Source organism: Crocodylus siamensis, chromosome 2 (assembly GCF_052110815.1).
Source record: "Crocodylus siamensis isolate JL-2025a chromosome 2, ASM5211081v1, whole genome shotgun sequence".
NCBI classification, from domain to species: domain Eukaryota; kingdom Metazoa; phylum Chordata; order Crocodylia; family Crocodylidae; genus Crocodylus; species Crocodylus siamensis.
In genome coordinates, this window is record NC_143396.1 from 154,595,594 (window position 1) to 154,612,650 (window position 17,057).

The 17,057-nt window shown below is 46.2% G+C and overlaps 1 protein-coding gene across 3 annotated transcripts in view; it reads left to right on the forward strand.

Annotated features, from left to right (window-relative positions):
- The first annotated feature begins 13,774 nt into the window (after positions 1–13,774).
- The window catches only part of RAP1GDS1 (Rap1 GTPase-GDP dissociation stimulator 1), a 179,661-nt gene continuing 176,378 nt past the window's right edge, over positions 13,775–17,057 (forward strand). Inside the window, exon 1 of one of the 3 annotated variants that reach the window (XM_090037111.1) lies at positions 13,775–14,113. In XM_090037111.1, coding sequence (XP_089893237.1) covers positions 14,110–14,113 — 4 coding nt within the window. In that variant the 5' untranslated portion in view covers positions 13,775–14,109. The remainder of the gene's footprint in view (positions 14,114–17,057) is intronic. The other 2 variants (XM_090037113.1, XM_090037114.1) reach the window with 2 other exon arrangements.

The window sequence follows — 17,057 nt, forward strand, 5'->3', positions numbered from 1 at the left end:
AGCAAAGAGCTGTTCAGCGGGGGAGAAAAATGGCCACTCTCCTGCCACTAGTTTTCCCTGTGGCAGTTGTTTGGAGCCCATATGAGGCTGCCTGTGCTTGCTCTCCATTGCCACTGTTGCCCCATGAGGCACCAGTGGAGAGGCAGGACAGCCCCGTGTGGGCTCCAGCTGGTTGCAGCAGGGAGCTCTGTTGGCAGGGAGGGGAAGCAGTGGGGGCTGTTCGTGGTCATCCCCGCCTGTACTGCGGGGCTGGGGCAGGTGGGGCTGGGAGTGAGCAGGTCTGCAGCAGCCAGACAGGAGCGTGGGGCCCCAGGTCCAACACAGGCAGGGCCCAGAGCAGGGCAGCAGGAGTGTGGGGTTCTGGGTGGCAGGAGCTCTATGGAGCTGGGCCAGTTCCCTTCTCCTTGCTGGTGCAGGCCAGCCTGGTTCCACAGACCAGGGGTTCCCAACCACCGGGCTGTAGCTTGTGCAGCCGGCAGTCACGTTTGGAGGGCACAGCAGCCCCAGGAGGGAGACAGCTGGCTCTTTGTGCCCTGTTCTGCTCTTGCTGCCATGGCTACACCTGGTGCTCCAACCCAATCTGATCCTTGCAAGCCCACCCCCTGCACCACCCTGTAAAAATTAAATTTAAACATGCCAAGTAAATTTTAAATCTGTAAATTTATATAGTTTGCAGGTCCACAGTATAAAAAGGTTGGGAACCCCTGCCAGCCTGGACCCTGTGCTCCTACTACCCTGCTCTGGGTCCTACCAGCACTGGCCTTAGGACATCAGTGCAGGCCCCTCACTTCCAAATGCCCACTCACTTCCAGTCCCCCCACTTCCTCCGCCACTGCTTTCCCCACTTTCCTGCTTGCCTGCTGGCCACTCTGCACCCCATGGCTCCCATACTCACCATACCATACCCACACATCCCCACAAACTTCCATACCCACCCACAGCTCTCCACAAACCTCACACCCACTCATACCCCCCTGACACCCATGCACACCCCACACTGTATATGAGTAAGACTGCATTTTGAGCTATTATGCAGTTTCTTCTACATATACAGCACAAATGCACACAAATCAGGACATAAATATATTTTAAAAAATAAATTAAAATATATTATTATGGATGTTGATTTTTAGTATCTAATTTGGTTTTTTTCCCCTAAGATGGCAAACCCTCTTCCCCCAAAGGAGTACTTCCAAGGGCAAGGGGACGGACTTCTGCTGGCATAGGTTAGAGGTTAAGGGGGTGGGGCTTCTGGTTTCAAGATGGCAACCAGGGAGTGGGGTACCTCTCAAGGGGTGGGGCTACCCATGCAGCCCTTGACAGCTTTCCAAAACTTGGTAAGTGGCCTTCCACCTGAAATAATTGCCCACTTGTCTTGAAGAAATCCAAGTATACAATATTAATTCACTTGCCTTTATGAAGTGGACCTGCAGTTTACTTCTAATTTTATCAGAACAAAACCGTTATGTTGGATAAGACTTACCTTTCATGAAATCATACTGGGCGCATCTACATGTGCAATTAATGTGAAGCAATAAACTCCAGAGCAGTTTGAGCCAGAGTAAACTACTCCTGGGCACAGTGTCTACATGTGTGCTCAAGACAGCAGCAAATTGAGCTGTGGCAGAGCAGGCCTGGGCTGGCAGGAGGTACTGGGGGTCAGACCCAGGCTCCAGGAAGTGGCATCGGGCAGTGGAGGGCCTGGCTGGGGCACGAAGGTACTGAAAGTGCAGAGCCATGTATCTAGGCAGCAGGCAGGAATCTGCCCCCTGGCTGGCTCGGCTGACTGTGTGCAATTTATACCCACAGTCAGCATCTACATGTATATTTAATTGCAGTAAATTACTCTGACGTAAGATAGTAGTGTCCCCAATGGTACTATCTTACTGCACCATTAATTAGTTTACTGTGGCCTAATACCACTGCATGTGTAGATGGTGATGCTTTACTTCACAGTTAATTAGTCTACTCTGCAGTTAAGCACATGTGTAGACATAGCCACTGACTGGGATTCATTATACGTTTAACATCTAATCTTTGGTTAATAAAATCCCAGATTAATCATTCTATTATTTTACACTGTATTAATGTAAGGCTCTGGTTTCTTGAATCATCCCTTTTCTCCATGTTGAATATTGGAATGATGCTGGCAATTTTTCAGTTTTCCCAGGGTATATTAATATACAAGTTCAGCAGAATCCTCCACTGCTTGCTTTAAGACTTCTGAGTATATCCTGTTAATTTTAAATAATTTAATTTTTAGCTGCCTCATATCCCCATTTATTATAGATGGTAAACCTCTATAATATGTGCACAGCACAAAGATGTGCTGTGCACATTATATGGACTAAATACATCTTCCTGCTTCATTCCAAATACAGAACAGAAATATCTGTTGAATAATTTTGCTTACTACATACCTCTATTTACAATTTTTTAGTGTTAACTATAGCAAAGGATCTATATGTGACCTGCTTTTGCTGCTGATGTTCCCCTGTGCTTAAAAAATGCCTACTCATTGTCCTTAACCCTACCAGCCATTGCTATTATTGATTCTTTCAGCTTTCCTGCTCAGTTGCTTACCTTTTTAAACTTTTAATATTAATTGCTATTTACTTCCCTTTTTCTCCACTTTCACTTATATATTGATTTTTGATGCATTCATTTCTTGCATTTTTCTTATTCATCTCCTTTTACTTCTCACTTGTTGGCTGTTGCTGTTGGATGTGTGTTTGTGTGTGCAATTATAACTTTTAGATATAGAGAAAAATAGTCTTAATGTTTCCTATCATTAGGCTGACAATTACTATAAACCTGACTTCATAAAGTGCCAGATATATGTCACTGGCTGGTCCGCTTAGGTAACCAGATTTGCAACCAGTAAACATAGCTGGACTCTGAGCACTGGAGCTTTCTTTGGCATCTGCTAGTTTTTAGGTCAGCAATTTTTTGAACACTTTTTTGTCCAATGTTGACTTTGCACAGAAAATCTTGTACCCATATCAGGGTAAGAAACTGTCTACCAGTTTGAGAAACTTTATGGAACTTTAGGAAACTTTTGTTTCTAGGCTAGGCTAGGCTAGGCCAGCAAATGTCTTCACAGTTGAAATTACCCATGACAGTACTGTTTTTCTTCCTAAGCATTATACTTTAGAAGTAGTTTATCCTATTTTTTAGAATGAACCCCAACTTCAGTTTTACTTGTTAAAAATTTAATCCCCAGGTATTTAAGGTCCTATAATTCTGAATCACTTATGACTTTGGAACAGGTAACCATGTCTTTAATATAAACATGCATCCCTTTCCTTTTTCTCCTATGTTGTCCTTCTTGAAAAAATGTAACCATAGATGCTAATCTTCCTACATTCAAAAAGCCTGAGCCTGAATTGATTCAACCTTTGCAGGCTAGTCTAACCTGGGTAGGCTAAACTGGTTTGTAACTGCACAGACATCCTGGACATGCAGGCACACGCCTGCAGTGGCTCAGGCCAGAAGCTGGGAGACCGGGGTGGGGGAGGTGCACTAGAGCAGCCCTCCCATCCCTTCCACAGTACTGAGCTGAGGAGAAGCATGGCCAGACCCTGGCAGGACACTTTGATTAGCCCAGCAGGGAATTGATAACAGTGTTTACCACCCCCTAACTCAGTGTTTATCACCCCATTAAGAAAGCAAGAGGGACATTACCAGCTACCTGTTGATTCTGCCTGTTTATCTTAAACCAGCAAGGGATCTGGGACTGATTTTGCATAAACTGGTTTGATCCAAATCAGTTAAGTCTGATACTACATTTAAACAGGCTTATTTCAAACTGTTTTCAGCAATTTTCAAACTGGTTTATGTGCACCAAACATCTGTTCTGTTACAGGTTTAAACCAATTTCTGATCACTTAAATTGGTTTATGTGTAATATGCCATAATATTGGTTTATGTGTAATATGCCAAAATAGTCAATATGACCCATCTCACCATGATTCAGTAATACCACTCACGTAATATTTCTCTCATATATGAGCATCTTTACATCTTCTTGATTACTAGTATTGCCCAAGATCCTAGCATTTGGATACAGGCAACTGAAAAAATGTTCCTTACATGGCCTTTTGTGCTACACTGCATGAGAGAATGCATGCCAGAAGTTTTCAAAGGACTGCTAAGGCATGGGTGAGAGAATGTGTTGAGTCTTTGAAGCTGAAGCTGGTATGCTACAGTCTGAAAGAAAAAAAATCATAGTGATAGGCGGTAGAAGGTCACTTTGACCCAGTTTTTAGTGTTCTAACACAGGACTTTGGACATGCTTGGTAGTCAGGAGCAGAGATGCATTGTTTTATAATGTTTATTTTATAATTCCATGCAATTTTCATGGTCCTCTCTCAGCGAGTGCCAAATTCTCCTTGTTCAGAGCCAGGCAGCCACACCCCTTCGGTCTGTTCCACTGGGTCTCTTTCACTCTCACTGAATCCCAACAAGGAATTAAACTACCCTTGCGGCCTATTTAATGTGCCATAACAATTTTCTTTCTTATTTCTATCATAAATCCCACTGATAATTTAATAAACTGCTTCTAATTCTGTGTTTTCCCCAAACACTTGTTTTTTTAATTAATTTTTTCCTTGATATATATTCAACTGCACAATCATTTAATTGAGTTTAATGAAATGCTTACAGGCTTTCCCAGTCAATTTAATGCACTGTATTTCACAGTTGTTAACCTCTTTATAAAATATAACATACATACATTATATAGTGTCTTATATACAAACTGTATCCCAGAAAGGTTGTTAAATAATGCAGGGACAAAGGCTTTCCCTTGTGGGTTGTTTCTGTCTCCTCTGTAAGACTGGAAACTCCTCTCCTAGAGATTTTCTCTTGCACAAAATTTTATATGGGCATTTATACCAGAGCCAAATGAGTGAAGAAAAATAAATCATTTTGATTTGATAGCATTTTATAATCTCTCTTATCCTGCTGTGGACTCCTACATAAGGTGCAGGCAACAGAGAACTGGGCTTTTAACAGGCACTTGCCTGACTTACCTGCCCACAGCAGTATGGGTGGCCTGGCTGCACCAGAAGTCTCTCACTGGGAGTGTAGGGAGGCAGCAGCAAGGCACCAGACTTCCATGCGTGGACCCTGAGGTGGTGCAGGGTCACTTGGAGGAACTGGATGCCTTTAAGTCAGCAGGCCCGGATGAGCTCCATCCGAGGGTACTGAAGGCACTGGCCGACATCATTGCAGAGCCACTGGCGGGAATATTTGAATGCTCGTGGCGCACGGGTCAAGTCCCGGAGGACTGGAAAAGGGCCAATGTGGTTCCCATTTTCAAGAAGGGGAGGAAGGAGGACCCGGGTAACTATAGGCCAGTCAGTCTCACCTCCATCCTTGGCAAAATCTTTGAGAAAATCATCAAGGCTCACATTTGTGAGAGCCCGGCAGGACAAATTATGCTGAGGGGAAACCAGCACGGGTTCGTGGCAGGTAGATCGTGCCTGACCAATCTAGTCTCTTTTTATGACCAGGTCACAAAACGCCTCGACGCAGGAGGAGGGGTGGATGTCGTATACTTGGACTTCAGGAAGGCCTTTGATACGGTATCCCACCCCATACTGGTGAACAAGTTAAGGGGCTGTGACTTGGATTACTGCACAGTCCGGTGGGTGGAGAATTGGCTGGAGGGTCGCACCAAGAGAGTTGTGGTGGATGGGTCGGTTTCGACCTGGAAGAGTGTGGGCAGTGGGGTCCCGCAGGGCTCGGTGCTCGGACCGATACTCTTTAATGTCTTCATCAGCGACTTGGACGAGGGGGTGAAATGGACTCTGTCCAAGTTTGCAGATGACACTAAGCTATGGGGCGAAGTGGACACGCCGGAGGGCAGGGAACAGCTGCAAGCAGACCTGGACAGGTTAGACAAGTGGGCAGAAAACAACAGAATGCAGTTCAACAAGGAGAAATGCAAAGTGCTGCATCTAGGGAGGAAAAATGTCCAGCACACCTACAGCCTAGGAAATGACCTGCTGGGTGGCACGGAAGTGGAAAGGGATCTTGGAGTCCTAGTGGACTCCAAGATGAACATGAGTCGGCAGTGTGACGAAACCATCAGAAAAGCCAATGGCACTTTATCGTGCATCAGCAGATGCATGACAAATAGGTCCAAGGAGGTGATACTTCCCTTCTATCGGGCGCTGGTCAGACCGCAGCTGGAGTACTGCGTGCAATTCTGGGCGCCGCACTTCAAGAAGGATGCGGATAACCTGGAGAGGGTCCAGAGAAGGGCCACTCGTATGGTTAAGGGCCTGCAGGCCAAGCCCTACGAGGAGAGATTAGAGAAACTCGACCTTTTCAGCCTCTGCAAGAGAAGGTTGAGAGGCGACCTGGTGGCTGCCTATAAGTTCGTCAGGGGGGCACAGAAGGGAATTGGTGAGTATGTATTCACCAAGGCACCCCCGGGGGTTACAAGAAATAATGGCCACAAGCTAGAGGAGAGCAGATTTAGATTGGATATTAGGAGGAACTTCTTCACAGTTCGAGTGGCCAAGGTCTGGAACGGGCTCCCAAGGGAGGTGGTGCTCTCCCCTACCTTGGGGGTATTCAAGAGAAGGTTGGATGTGTATCTAGCTGGGGTAATGTAGGCCCAGCACTCTTTCCTGCTTATGCAGGGGGTCGGACTCGATGATCTATTGAGGTCCCTTCCGACCCTAGCATCTATGAATCTATGAATCTATCTATAAGTGCACCTCTGTCTGGCCCACAGCCCCAGGCAGTGGGCCAGAAACATGCCAGACACTGGAGCAGGGGGGAATGGACACTGAAAGCTGGTCCAGTCATTCTTGCCCTGGTTAGGGGGCCCAGGGAAGAGTCGGTTGCTCTCCCCACTACATGGGAGTACAAAGAAGCACCAGACATATTCCCCACAGCAGGTATGCAACTGGCTACCCCCAACGTGGCAGCTGAGAAACCAGTTGCATCCCTCCTGGCTGGGATTCATGGAGAAACCGTGAGTTCTTTTCCCACTAGGAGCACCCCAGAGATGCCGCCAGTAGCCCTCCCAGTAGGTGGAGCCACGTTGTGCCCTGCCCACATCAAAGCAGGGGCCAGACACTCACCCAGGAGCCTAAGCCAAACGACCCAAACCCAGCAGGGCCTGGGGTAGGTAACCAGAGGAAGCTCACAAGGGGGAACAGGGAGAAAGCCTCTTCAAACAGCTACCCAGGTAGCATGAACCCATCAGGGGCATCTGTGGACTGGGAGCTCACCAGCAGGTGCCTGGAGGGAATGGTGGCCTCATGTGAGCATGGTAGTGGCCACCCTCAGGTAAAGCCAGACCTGGCCTGAAGCTAGATCAGGAAAGGCCTGCCCAGAGAAAGCAGCTCTCGAAGATGCACACAGGGCCCAAAAGTAGGGGTTAGAGGGGAGTGGAAAGGCCAAAACAACTCATGCCCCTGGAAAGGGGGAGAAGCTTTGGGTAGTAAGGCATTAGTGCCTTGCCTGGCCACCAGGTCTGAGCCATTTGAATTCACCTTACCTGTGTGTTTTTCCTTTTTCGCAAAATCATAAGCAGTGCTTGGACCCACATGGATTCAAGCCTCAACAGTCTCTCTGCAGAGAAGATCAGGCAGCAACATGCTCAACATCCAATGAGAGTGGCCACAACACCCAAGCAGAAAGGGGTGAGGTACAGGAGAGGAGTGGGGTATAGGGGAGGAGGAGCCACACAAAAGACATACCACTACAATTACATCTGGCCCACAAAGAACAACTGCATCACCTCCAGGTGAGTATAGTTCACCTATTAGAACATCAAGTTGTGGCAGGTGAGTGGGCTGGATATGACGTGGCCCCAGGGGTGCAGGGCATGCCCATGGCATTTGGGCAGTGGCGCCAGGTGCGAGCCTGTCACAGGGCTCTAGACCTTTCCAGTTAGAAATATTTTTTAAAATTTTCCATAGGGAACCAGGGGAGGGTTGAGAGACAGTGTTTGCTCTCTTTCTACAGAGGTGACATGAGCTACAGTCCAAAGAATCCACAGACTTCTGTAGGATCTTCATAGTTTTTTTAACAGGACCATCTACAAACAGATTCCATATTCACTGCCCCTCCCTGTGTAGTTCTTGGGAAGCACCATTCTTTCAGGAGCAACTACTCACAGTTCTCCATTGTGAACTATCTCATGGCATAAAGGCAGCACCCCCCTGGGTACAAGATAATTCTGATTTTGGCACTGATTCTTTAGAGATGTATGTACAGGTTCCAGTCTAAACAGAAATAGGCTCACTAAAGTTATCTGCATGTATAAGCCTATCCAGGATAAGGATCTTGACTAGCACTATTTTGCTCTAGTTTATTCCTTGTTTTTGGGATGAGATGACATTGTGAAGAAGGCATCTGCTAGCCACTACCCTTATCCTTCATTCCCCCATCACCCCAGAAACATAGCAGCACAGCTCTGCACCCAGGGCAGCCATATAGTGCCCAGAGCAACGCTGGCTCCTGCCACACTGATCACGATGGTATGTTCAACTGCTACTGCAGCAATGGCTGCTTTTGCACCCTGCCACAAAGACAACACCTGGGGCTACTGTCTCCAGGTGCTTCCCCTTCAGTTACATTACATCATCATCTCATAGACATAACTTAGTGAGGAGAGGGTTTCATAGCCTCTGCTTCCCAGATCAGTGGAGGAAAACCTTTTGAGTACAGTTACAAAGTTAAATAAATAAACCCCCAAACCCCACAGACAAACCTGTTGCTGAGGGAAGAGGATTTGAGAAGCAAAGACAAGAGAGAAAGTTACATGACATTATTTAGATGAGATTTAGAAAAGATTAAGAGTTGATTGGACAGAGCAGTACACAAACTTTTACCTTTTAGACTCATTTCAGAATCTCTGTATCAACTACTATATTATGAAAACTACACATGAAATTCCATAATATGATTTAACTAATCTGAAGTCATAAGGCAAGGAAAAAAGTTACGATATTATGCAGCTTATGTGCAATTTTAAATGTGATTTTAAACTATTCACAGAAAAGTTAATGCATCTGGTTTCCATGTCAGCTGATAATGCAAAAACATATGTACCATAAAACAGAGGAAGATATAGATATTGAGCCAGTACCTGTTCACATTGAAGTTAATACAATTCTATTGATTAAAATGTCAGCAGGGTTTAATGAATCGTAACCATACAACAGTTTAAATAATCATACCAAACTTTTTTGTTTTGTCTTCTGTCAAACAGGCAATGAATTACTCTTTAATGTACCATATCCCATAGTCCTTTTATTATCACAAAGGCTTATGAAATTTTGATCATGATTACGAAAATGGAAAGTTTGGGCTGGTTGGTGGGACTTAAGGGCGGTGTTGTTGGTAAAAATGTTGCATTGATTTAAACTCTAGACCAGGGCTCAAAAAGCCACGGCATGTGTGCCAGAGCATGGCACACAAAGAGATTTTGCTTGTCAAGCGCACCTAGGGTGGACAGCAAGGAAGGGGCCCAGGCTGCTCTGCCACAACAAGGATTGGGCCCTGCAGCTCCCCTGCCAACCACCCCTAGCATACTAACATTTTCCAAGTAGAGATTGTGGGTGTTTTTGGCACTTGGCTGAAAACCGTTGCTAACCCATGAACTAGACTATACTTATAAATGAGGTAAGCAAGATTGGCCCTACAAAACACAAATTATTCATACTGCATCTTACTGTTCTTATGTAATTAATTATTCAAATAAAAGTTTGTATGAATGTGAAGGAACTTGGAAACAAGTATTTGGTGAAACAATCCTATTTACTTCACAAAATAAATCATTCCAGAGGAACAGTTACAAATAAGTAAGTGGTCCTTCCAAGTACTTATTTTTCTACTTACATCTCATGGAATTATGCAATTATGTGCCCATGTAAATTTGCACATAAAACACGTGACTGCACATAATAAATGTATAATATCACATAATTCCCTGGGGTGCAGTTGGTGAGTGGGAAGGGGAGCTCCTGCCTCCAGGAGGAGGGGGTTGGCATGGAGGTGTGTGTGGGGTTTGTGGGTGGGTGTGCCCCCCTGCCACATGCCCCCACACCATGGTACATACCCCCCACTGCTGGCAGCAGCAGCCAGTGGTGGGTCCTTGTGGAACTGCTGGTCGGGGCAGCCAGAGACCCCAGCAGCACACAGCTTATGAAGGTGGTGCCTGGTGCTGCATGTGCTTCCCGTTTGCAGTGCTGCGAGCCCCACATGCTGGAACAGAGCCAGTCCGGTCTGGCTGAAAGGTGCCTGGCGTCAGGTCTAACCAGGCCAGCTCCGTGCCACCACATGCAGCTCCCAGGATTTGGCAGAGCTGCACGCCACCAGCAGCTCTGCCTGCTGCAGCCAGGAGTGCCTCGAGTGTCTGCTGGTGGCGGGGGCTGTACCGGGGGGGGCTTATGGTAGTGGGGGTTGTGCCAGAGTGGTGTGTGGTAGCATAGGCTGTGTAAGGGGGGAGGGTGATGCATATGTTTCTAAAGAAGGTTCAAATGGTGTTATATTCAGTTTATTTTTTAAAAATTAATTTTGCATAATTTTGAATTTTTCTGCACATAATTCCTTGGCTATTCATATCCTGCTTTCAGTTAAATCAGAGTTCCCAAGCATCCAGCTTGCTTTCCAGCCCTAGGCTGTGCTGTGCTGTCTGCTCCAGCAGAGGAGGTGGGGGAAAGCAGGGACTGCTTCCCCCAGTCAAACCCCAGATGGGGTCTGGGGCCAGGGAGGGGGGTTAAACCCCACTTCCCCTGAGTGCAGAACTGCCCTGCCCTGCCCTGCTAAACTTACTGAAAGTTACTGCTGGCTGCAAGTGCAGACTATAAATTCCAGAGGCACCTGAAAGTAGGAAGAAGTGATGAGCAACCCTGCAGAGTCCTGCTCCTGTGATTCTGGACTGCAAATCCCAGAGACTTTGGGGGCAGCAGGAAGAGGAGGTAAAAACACAGCCTATGCTGGCTATGTGCCAGAGCTGTGCTCTAGTGTCTCCCCCTGCCCCAAACCCAGCTTCTGGCCTGAGCCACTGCAGGCATATGGCTACATTTCCTGAATCAAAAGTGAATGTCTAACCAGCTGTTTCTCAGTTTAGTCTCTGCAGTTTAGACTAACCTGCAAAGACTGAAACAATTCAGCCTCGGGCTTTTTGACTGTCTGTACTTAGCCCCAGAGACCAAATATCCTGAAGCAAAAGCCAAACCCAAACCCCTTAACATATGCAGTGTATATGAATGTAGTAGTGGCGGTTATGACAGATGAGACAACATTCCATATGTATTTGTATGTTTAGAAGCCTTTATATTTCAGTTTTCATATTTATTTTGCAAATTCAGAAAACTGTGAGATATTATTTGAGATAAATGTGTCTGATGTTTTATCTCTCCTCCATTTTAAAAAGGGATATTGATTTTTCGGTCTGCACTGTTGGCTTCAGAATCCAGCCTGACATTTCATTTTTTCATTCTCCTAGCCTCCAAAATATTTCTGTTTAGGCATCTTTATTTTAAAATTGTTTGTATTAAAGACACTGGGAGAAGAACAGTGTATTGCTTCTGTTTGAAATCATTCTATCTAGGTTGACACACACCATAGCTTTTGGGAAAGACCTTTAGCACTGCCACTGCTTTTGCAGCCCTGCTAATAGGCATGAAAAAACCAAGACAGAAAACCTTACAGGTTCCTAGATTAAAACTGCTCCCAGTCACCTTTTTGACACCAAAATTCACCAAAAAGTGAATTCTTTTAGTTACAGTGGTAGAACATCACTGAAGTCAGAATGATACCGTTGTAACTGAAAAGGAAATGGAGTTATTTTTCCTGCTTTAGACATACAAAACAGAAAATGTGTATAGCAGATATTAATCAATGCAAGAGCTTTTAAAAGCAACACATTACAAAACCAAAAGAAATTTAAGAATCCTACCTCCTCTTCTCTTCATTTACTACCTTATGTAATCAAACACGTCTTTAGTCATGTTATGTGTATAAATTAGACTGTAAGCCCTGTTTCATTTTATACCTGTAAAATGCTATGCAAATTTGGACATTTCATTCATATTAATGCTACATAATGCTACCCATCACCATAGTATATGAGTGTTTTCTATGTACAAATCAACCACAACAGTGAAGCTCCTTGTTTATTTCATGAACTCTCTGGCACTTTTCTTCCAGAGAACTCGTTTGATGTTCTTGGCCTCTTGAAGGCTCACATCAAGTATATTTTTATCTTGACCTTTTTTTTTCTCCAGGATGAGCTGCTTAAGTGCAAGGGAGAAGAGACAATATTGCAAGTCCCTTCTGTGTGGTGAAACGTTCTTCAAGAAGAAATTATCAGGACCTTTTTTAAATATCATTCTGTATAACATTTTTTTAAAGGGGTTCAGGCAACATGGCTTAAACATGCTTTCCTCTGTCAGAGTCAAAATGGGTTCAGACAGCTTGGCTTAATCGTGCTTTCCACTGACAGGGTCAAAATGGGTTCAGATAGCATGGCTTAAACGTGATTTCCTTTGACAAAGCCTAACCAGTGTCAAAATAACAAGGCCTGTTTATTACGCTGTGATCTGTGGCCGGGTCTATGGTGGAAAACTAGGCATTGCTCTGAAACCATTTTCAAGGAAAAAAATACTGGGAAAAGCTCCCAAGGACTCAAACCTGCCATCGGGTCATAGATGGGGCAAAACTTGTGCCTTTGAATGTCCAGTATGTGTCAGGGAAGTTCTGCCATCAGTTAGGAATGTGAGCCCCTTTTATAGACTGCTGTTTAAGATAATAATATTAATGATAATGATGCTGCTGACAGGGATTTCATCAGGCTATAGGCAGACAAAGTTCTTTGGGTAAACAATATATCTTTTATTAGATCAACTAAACTGTTGGGAGAAAATGTTCTTTGTGAGCTTCCAGGCACAAACAAATGGCTACAACCAACAACCCTATGAGCAGGCTAGACAGGCCTGTGTGGTTCTGATGAGGCTGAAGTCGGTTCCTTTTTCAGAGCTCATCTCCACACACCTGAAAAGCATTAGCAAGGAATGAGGCACCTTCCAGGTTAGTGTGTCATTGTCATTTTTTTTTTAATTTTACGTATCCCCACCCAAATTAACCAAAACTAATTCTATATCCAAAAGTCCAGAACCAGAAGAGGCCCTACTACCAGCAAACATCCTCCACCCACACCTGGGGCTTCAGATGTTTCCAAATCCATTGGCGGGCATCCTATGTGCAGGCCCAAGCCCCGAGTTTTGTTTGCCCTCGGCGCAAGCAAGCGAGGAGCCTCCCATTGCCATAAAGTGGGCTTAAAGCTGCCGCACCTCGGCGGGTCCAGAGCCATGCCAGAAGAGCAGTTCTCCTAGACTCATAGATGCTAGGGCCAGAAGGGACCTCAACAGATCATTGAGTCCAACCCCCTGCCTGGGCAGGAAAGAGTGCTGGGGTCAGATGACCCCAGGCAGATGCCTATCCAGCCTCCTCTTAAAGACCCCCAAGGTAGGGGAGAGCACCACCTCCATTGGAAGCGGTTCAGAAAATCTGCCTTCATGGACACAGATGCATGGTATTACTCCTGCCAGGATAAGAACAAGCACTAGGCTTGATCCGGGCCAAAAGGAAAAGGGGCGATGTACTACTACAAGTGTCACATCAACCCCCGCCAGGCTCTGCCCAGCTGCCTCCCCGCGCTGGCAGGCCCTGGCTAGCGGAGGGGGATGTGAGAGGGAGGGGAGAAGAGCCTCTCCTCTCCTCCCCTTTCCCCTTCTCTCCCTCTCCTCTCGGCTTCAAGGAAGAGCAGCGCCGCTCCCCCCTCGCGGAGCGGCAGGGGCGGGCGGGCCGCAGCGCCCCCCGCCGCGGCGGCCGGGCGCGGGGTGTTGCCGGGCCGGGCGCCGCGGGAGGAGGGCCTTGCCCGGATGTACTCACTGACTCACAGTCCAATCGGCGCGGCAGGCAGAGGCACGCACGCCCCAGCGCGGCTCCGCTCGCTCCTCGCCGGGCTGGCCCCGGCCTGCCCTGCCCTGCCCCTGCTCCCCCCGGCCGCGGGAGAGAGGCGCAGGCAGCTTCCCCGAGCAGCCGCCGGAGACCTCGGCTCCGCCGGGCAGGACCATGGGTAAGTCACCTCCGCCTGCTGCCCAGGCTCCCGGCCCTGCCGCTCCCCGCGCCGCACGGCTTGGGCCGGGAGGCTCGCCGCCCGCCGCTGCTCCTGCCCCGCGGCCCCTGGCTTTGCCTGCTCTTCCCCCTGCCGCGCCCTCCTCCTCCTCCATGTCGGGCGGACAGCGGGAGGAAGACGACTTCATGCAACTTCCTCATCGGCTCGCTCCCTCCGCCCCAGCCTTGCTCCCGGGGAGGGCCGCCTGCCTCCCTCCCCTGCCCGCTGTCAGGCGTGGAGAGGGCGAGGAGATGCGTCCCTCACCCGCCCCGGGCGGGGAAGAAAATAGCGCAGCTGGGGCCACGAGGAGTGGGAAAGCAGCGCCCCAGGGCCGGGCCCCGCAAGGCGGTGGGGTGCCGCGCGCGGGAGCAGCCAGAGGGCTCGCCGGGGATGTCTGGCAGCCTCCTGAGCCCAGCCTCTTAGCCTGCGAAGGGCAAGGAGAAAGCGGGAGGGTAAACATAATCATGGCAGCTTGTTTTTGAACTTGAAAGATCAGGCTTTTCTTCTCCAACAAAAGGCACTGCAAAGTTTCAGCAAGCTCTTGTGGTATTTCTAGGTAATCCCTCATGCTGGCTCTGGCCAGACTTAATGCCAGTTTAATCAACTGAGTGTACTCATCCACTGTCATTTGTTTTGCAGCATTAGAATCAGTTTGTATTAAGTGCCAGTCATGGTCTGTAAGTATTAAGGGAGATCTGGAGCCAGTGGTCACGCTGGTCACTCAGCACATTTCGCTCACTTGCGTTTGTAATACAAAGTCAACTGAGAGAATGCATTGGCTTTTCTCATCTTGCAACATGTGTCATGTTCTTCTACATACACATACATATTTAAACCATAAGGCTCATCATAGGATCTCCTAATCTTGAATTTTGAGCTGGTGTCTCTCTAATTAAGAAGGGCAGCCATATTACTTTTTGCCCCTTGGCTTTGAAGCCTAAGTAGGTTTTCAATGATCAGTTGAATGAAGACATACAAAGCAAGCCAACAACAATGGAGGAAGTGAGAGCCTTAGATTAATTATCTTTGTTTAAAGCACACCCCCCCATTTACATTCTCAGGGTGCTAAAATAGCAGCCATAAAACACCAGTGCTCACTAACTAAAAATGCCCAAACTTCAGTAGAAATACAAAGAAATAGGTAGACAAGAACCCAAACTGATATTCTGAGTGTTAAACTGCCTTGTTCTGCATGGACATAGAGGGCACTACCACTCTGGCCTTGAGAGAGACACTGTAGTCCACCCCTCTAAAACACTGGAGAAGCAGTTAGCAGTTCCTGAATTCTAGATTTGACACTGGCACTTGGTGTTGCCGTAGGTCTGTGGTAGTCCTGCAACACTCTGGAGTGTCATGAGATATTTTTAAGGGTGCCGCATAATATTAGCCAGTGTTAGGTAGACAAATACTTGCATATGCTTTACAAGATAAACAAACCCAGATGTTTCAGATAGGAACCCATAGTATCAAAAACTTTCTGATCTGGCATGGTCATTCTGAGTTGTTTGCAAAAGAATTGCTCTGTTATTTTTCCATTGTCATAAAATGAATAAAAGCTAAGAGCTGGCATTTTCAGGGGGAGCTTGAATCTAAAAAGGTTGAAAACCCCTGATTTTGGTAAATTGCCAGTTTCCTTTTAGACCATACAAGTCTTATATTTTGTATTAAAGATGTCCAACTTTTATACCTCAGCTTTCCCATCTGTACACTGGGGATAATACTACTTAATTACCATAAAAGGTCTGATGTGAAAGACCAGGAAAGTTCTTGAAACGCCAAGAAAAAACCCTAAGTACTAGGCATAATTAACCTCAAAGATACTGAACTACTGTCCTAACGTTCTTCTGGAGGTCTTTCTTTGCAGATGAGATGAAAGGGCAAGGCCCTGAAAACTTGCTGGGTGGTATTTAGTGACACTGTTGACAAGAGTAGAAATATCAAGCCTGATCAGACTCCAATATAGCTAATTGTATTCTGCCCACCCATAACAAAATAAAGGCCTCGATATGTAAGTTCGACCCATTCAGTGAAGAATGAATGCTGTGTTCTATTATGAGAGAGGCTCCATTTCAGTTGCATGCAAGTTTGTAAATTTCTAGGGGTATCTTTTGAAGGTTGCTAAAATAATTATAATATATTAATAAGAGTGATTTTTCAGGAGGACTGAAATGTCCAGTCTGATAAGGCCACTTCTTAACTAACCAAAGAGGATACTGTTGAGCAATGCAGTGGGCCCTTCCTTCCCACCCTTCCAATTATCAAGACCTGAGTCCACCGCCTTTGAAGTTAGTGGCAGGCTCTTGCCTCTGCAGCACCTGCAGTTGTTCTGAGGAGCAAATGACCAAGATGAGAATCAAAACTGAGTCGCCTCATAGAAAATCCATTTTCCATGAGGTTTTTTGAGCAAATAACAGTGACTTTGCATACTTATGGTCTGTATTTAAGCTCATGAAATCAACATAGTGGCTTCCCTTGCTCAACTTTCAATGTGCTTGAATAACTGTTGAAAATCCTGAGATTGAAATTATTAAGGGTGACTTTTTGCAGTACTAGATTCCTCCCCCATTCAAGTTTCTATTTCCTTGGTAAATCATACTTAGGAATTGGGCATTTGTGGCAATTAGTACAAAATCACTGCCTTATGATTAAACATAAGGACTATTGTATTGTACTCAGTAAGGGTCTCGTATTAGATTATTAGATTCATACGCTAATGATATAAAATGGAGGCTCTGGAAAATATATTTCTTTCCAATCAAAAGATTTGTGCAATTAAAAAGATTCATATGAATGTGTGAGACCGTGGGAGCTTTGCTGTTCTAATGCCTTCCCTGTCACTCAGGCACCGAATGATTATTTGTCTGAAGTCATTCTCATGGCAGTGATTTCTTTATGTAGGAATGAA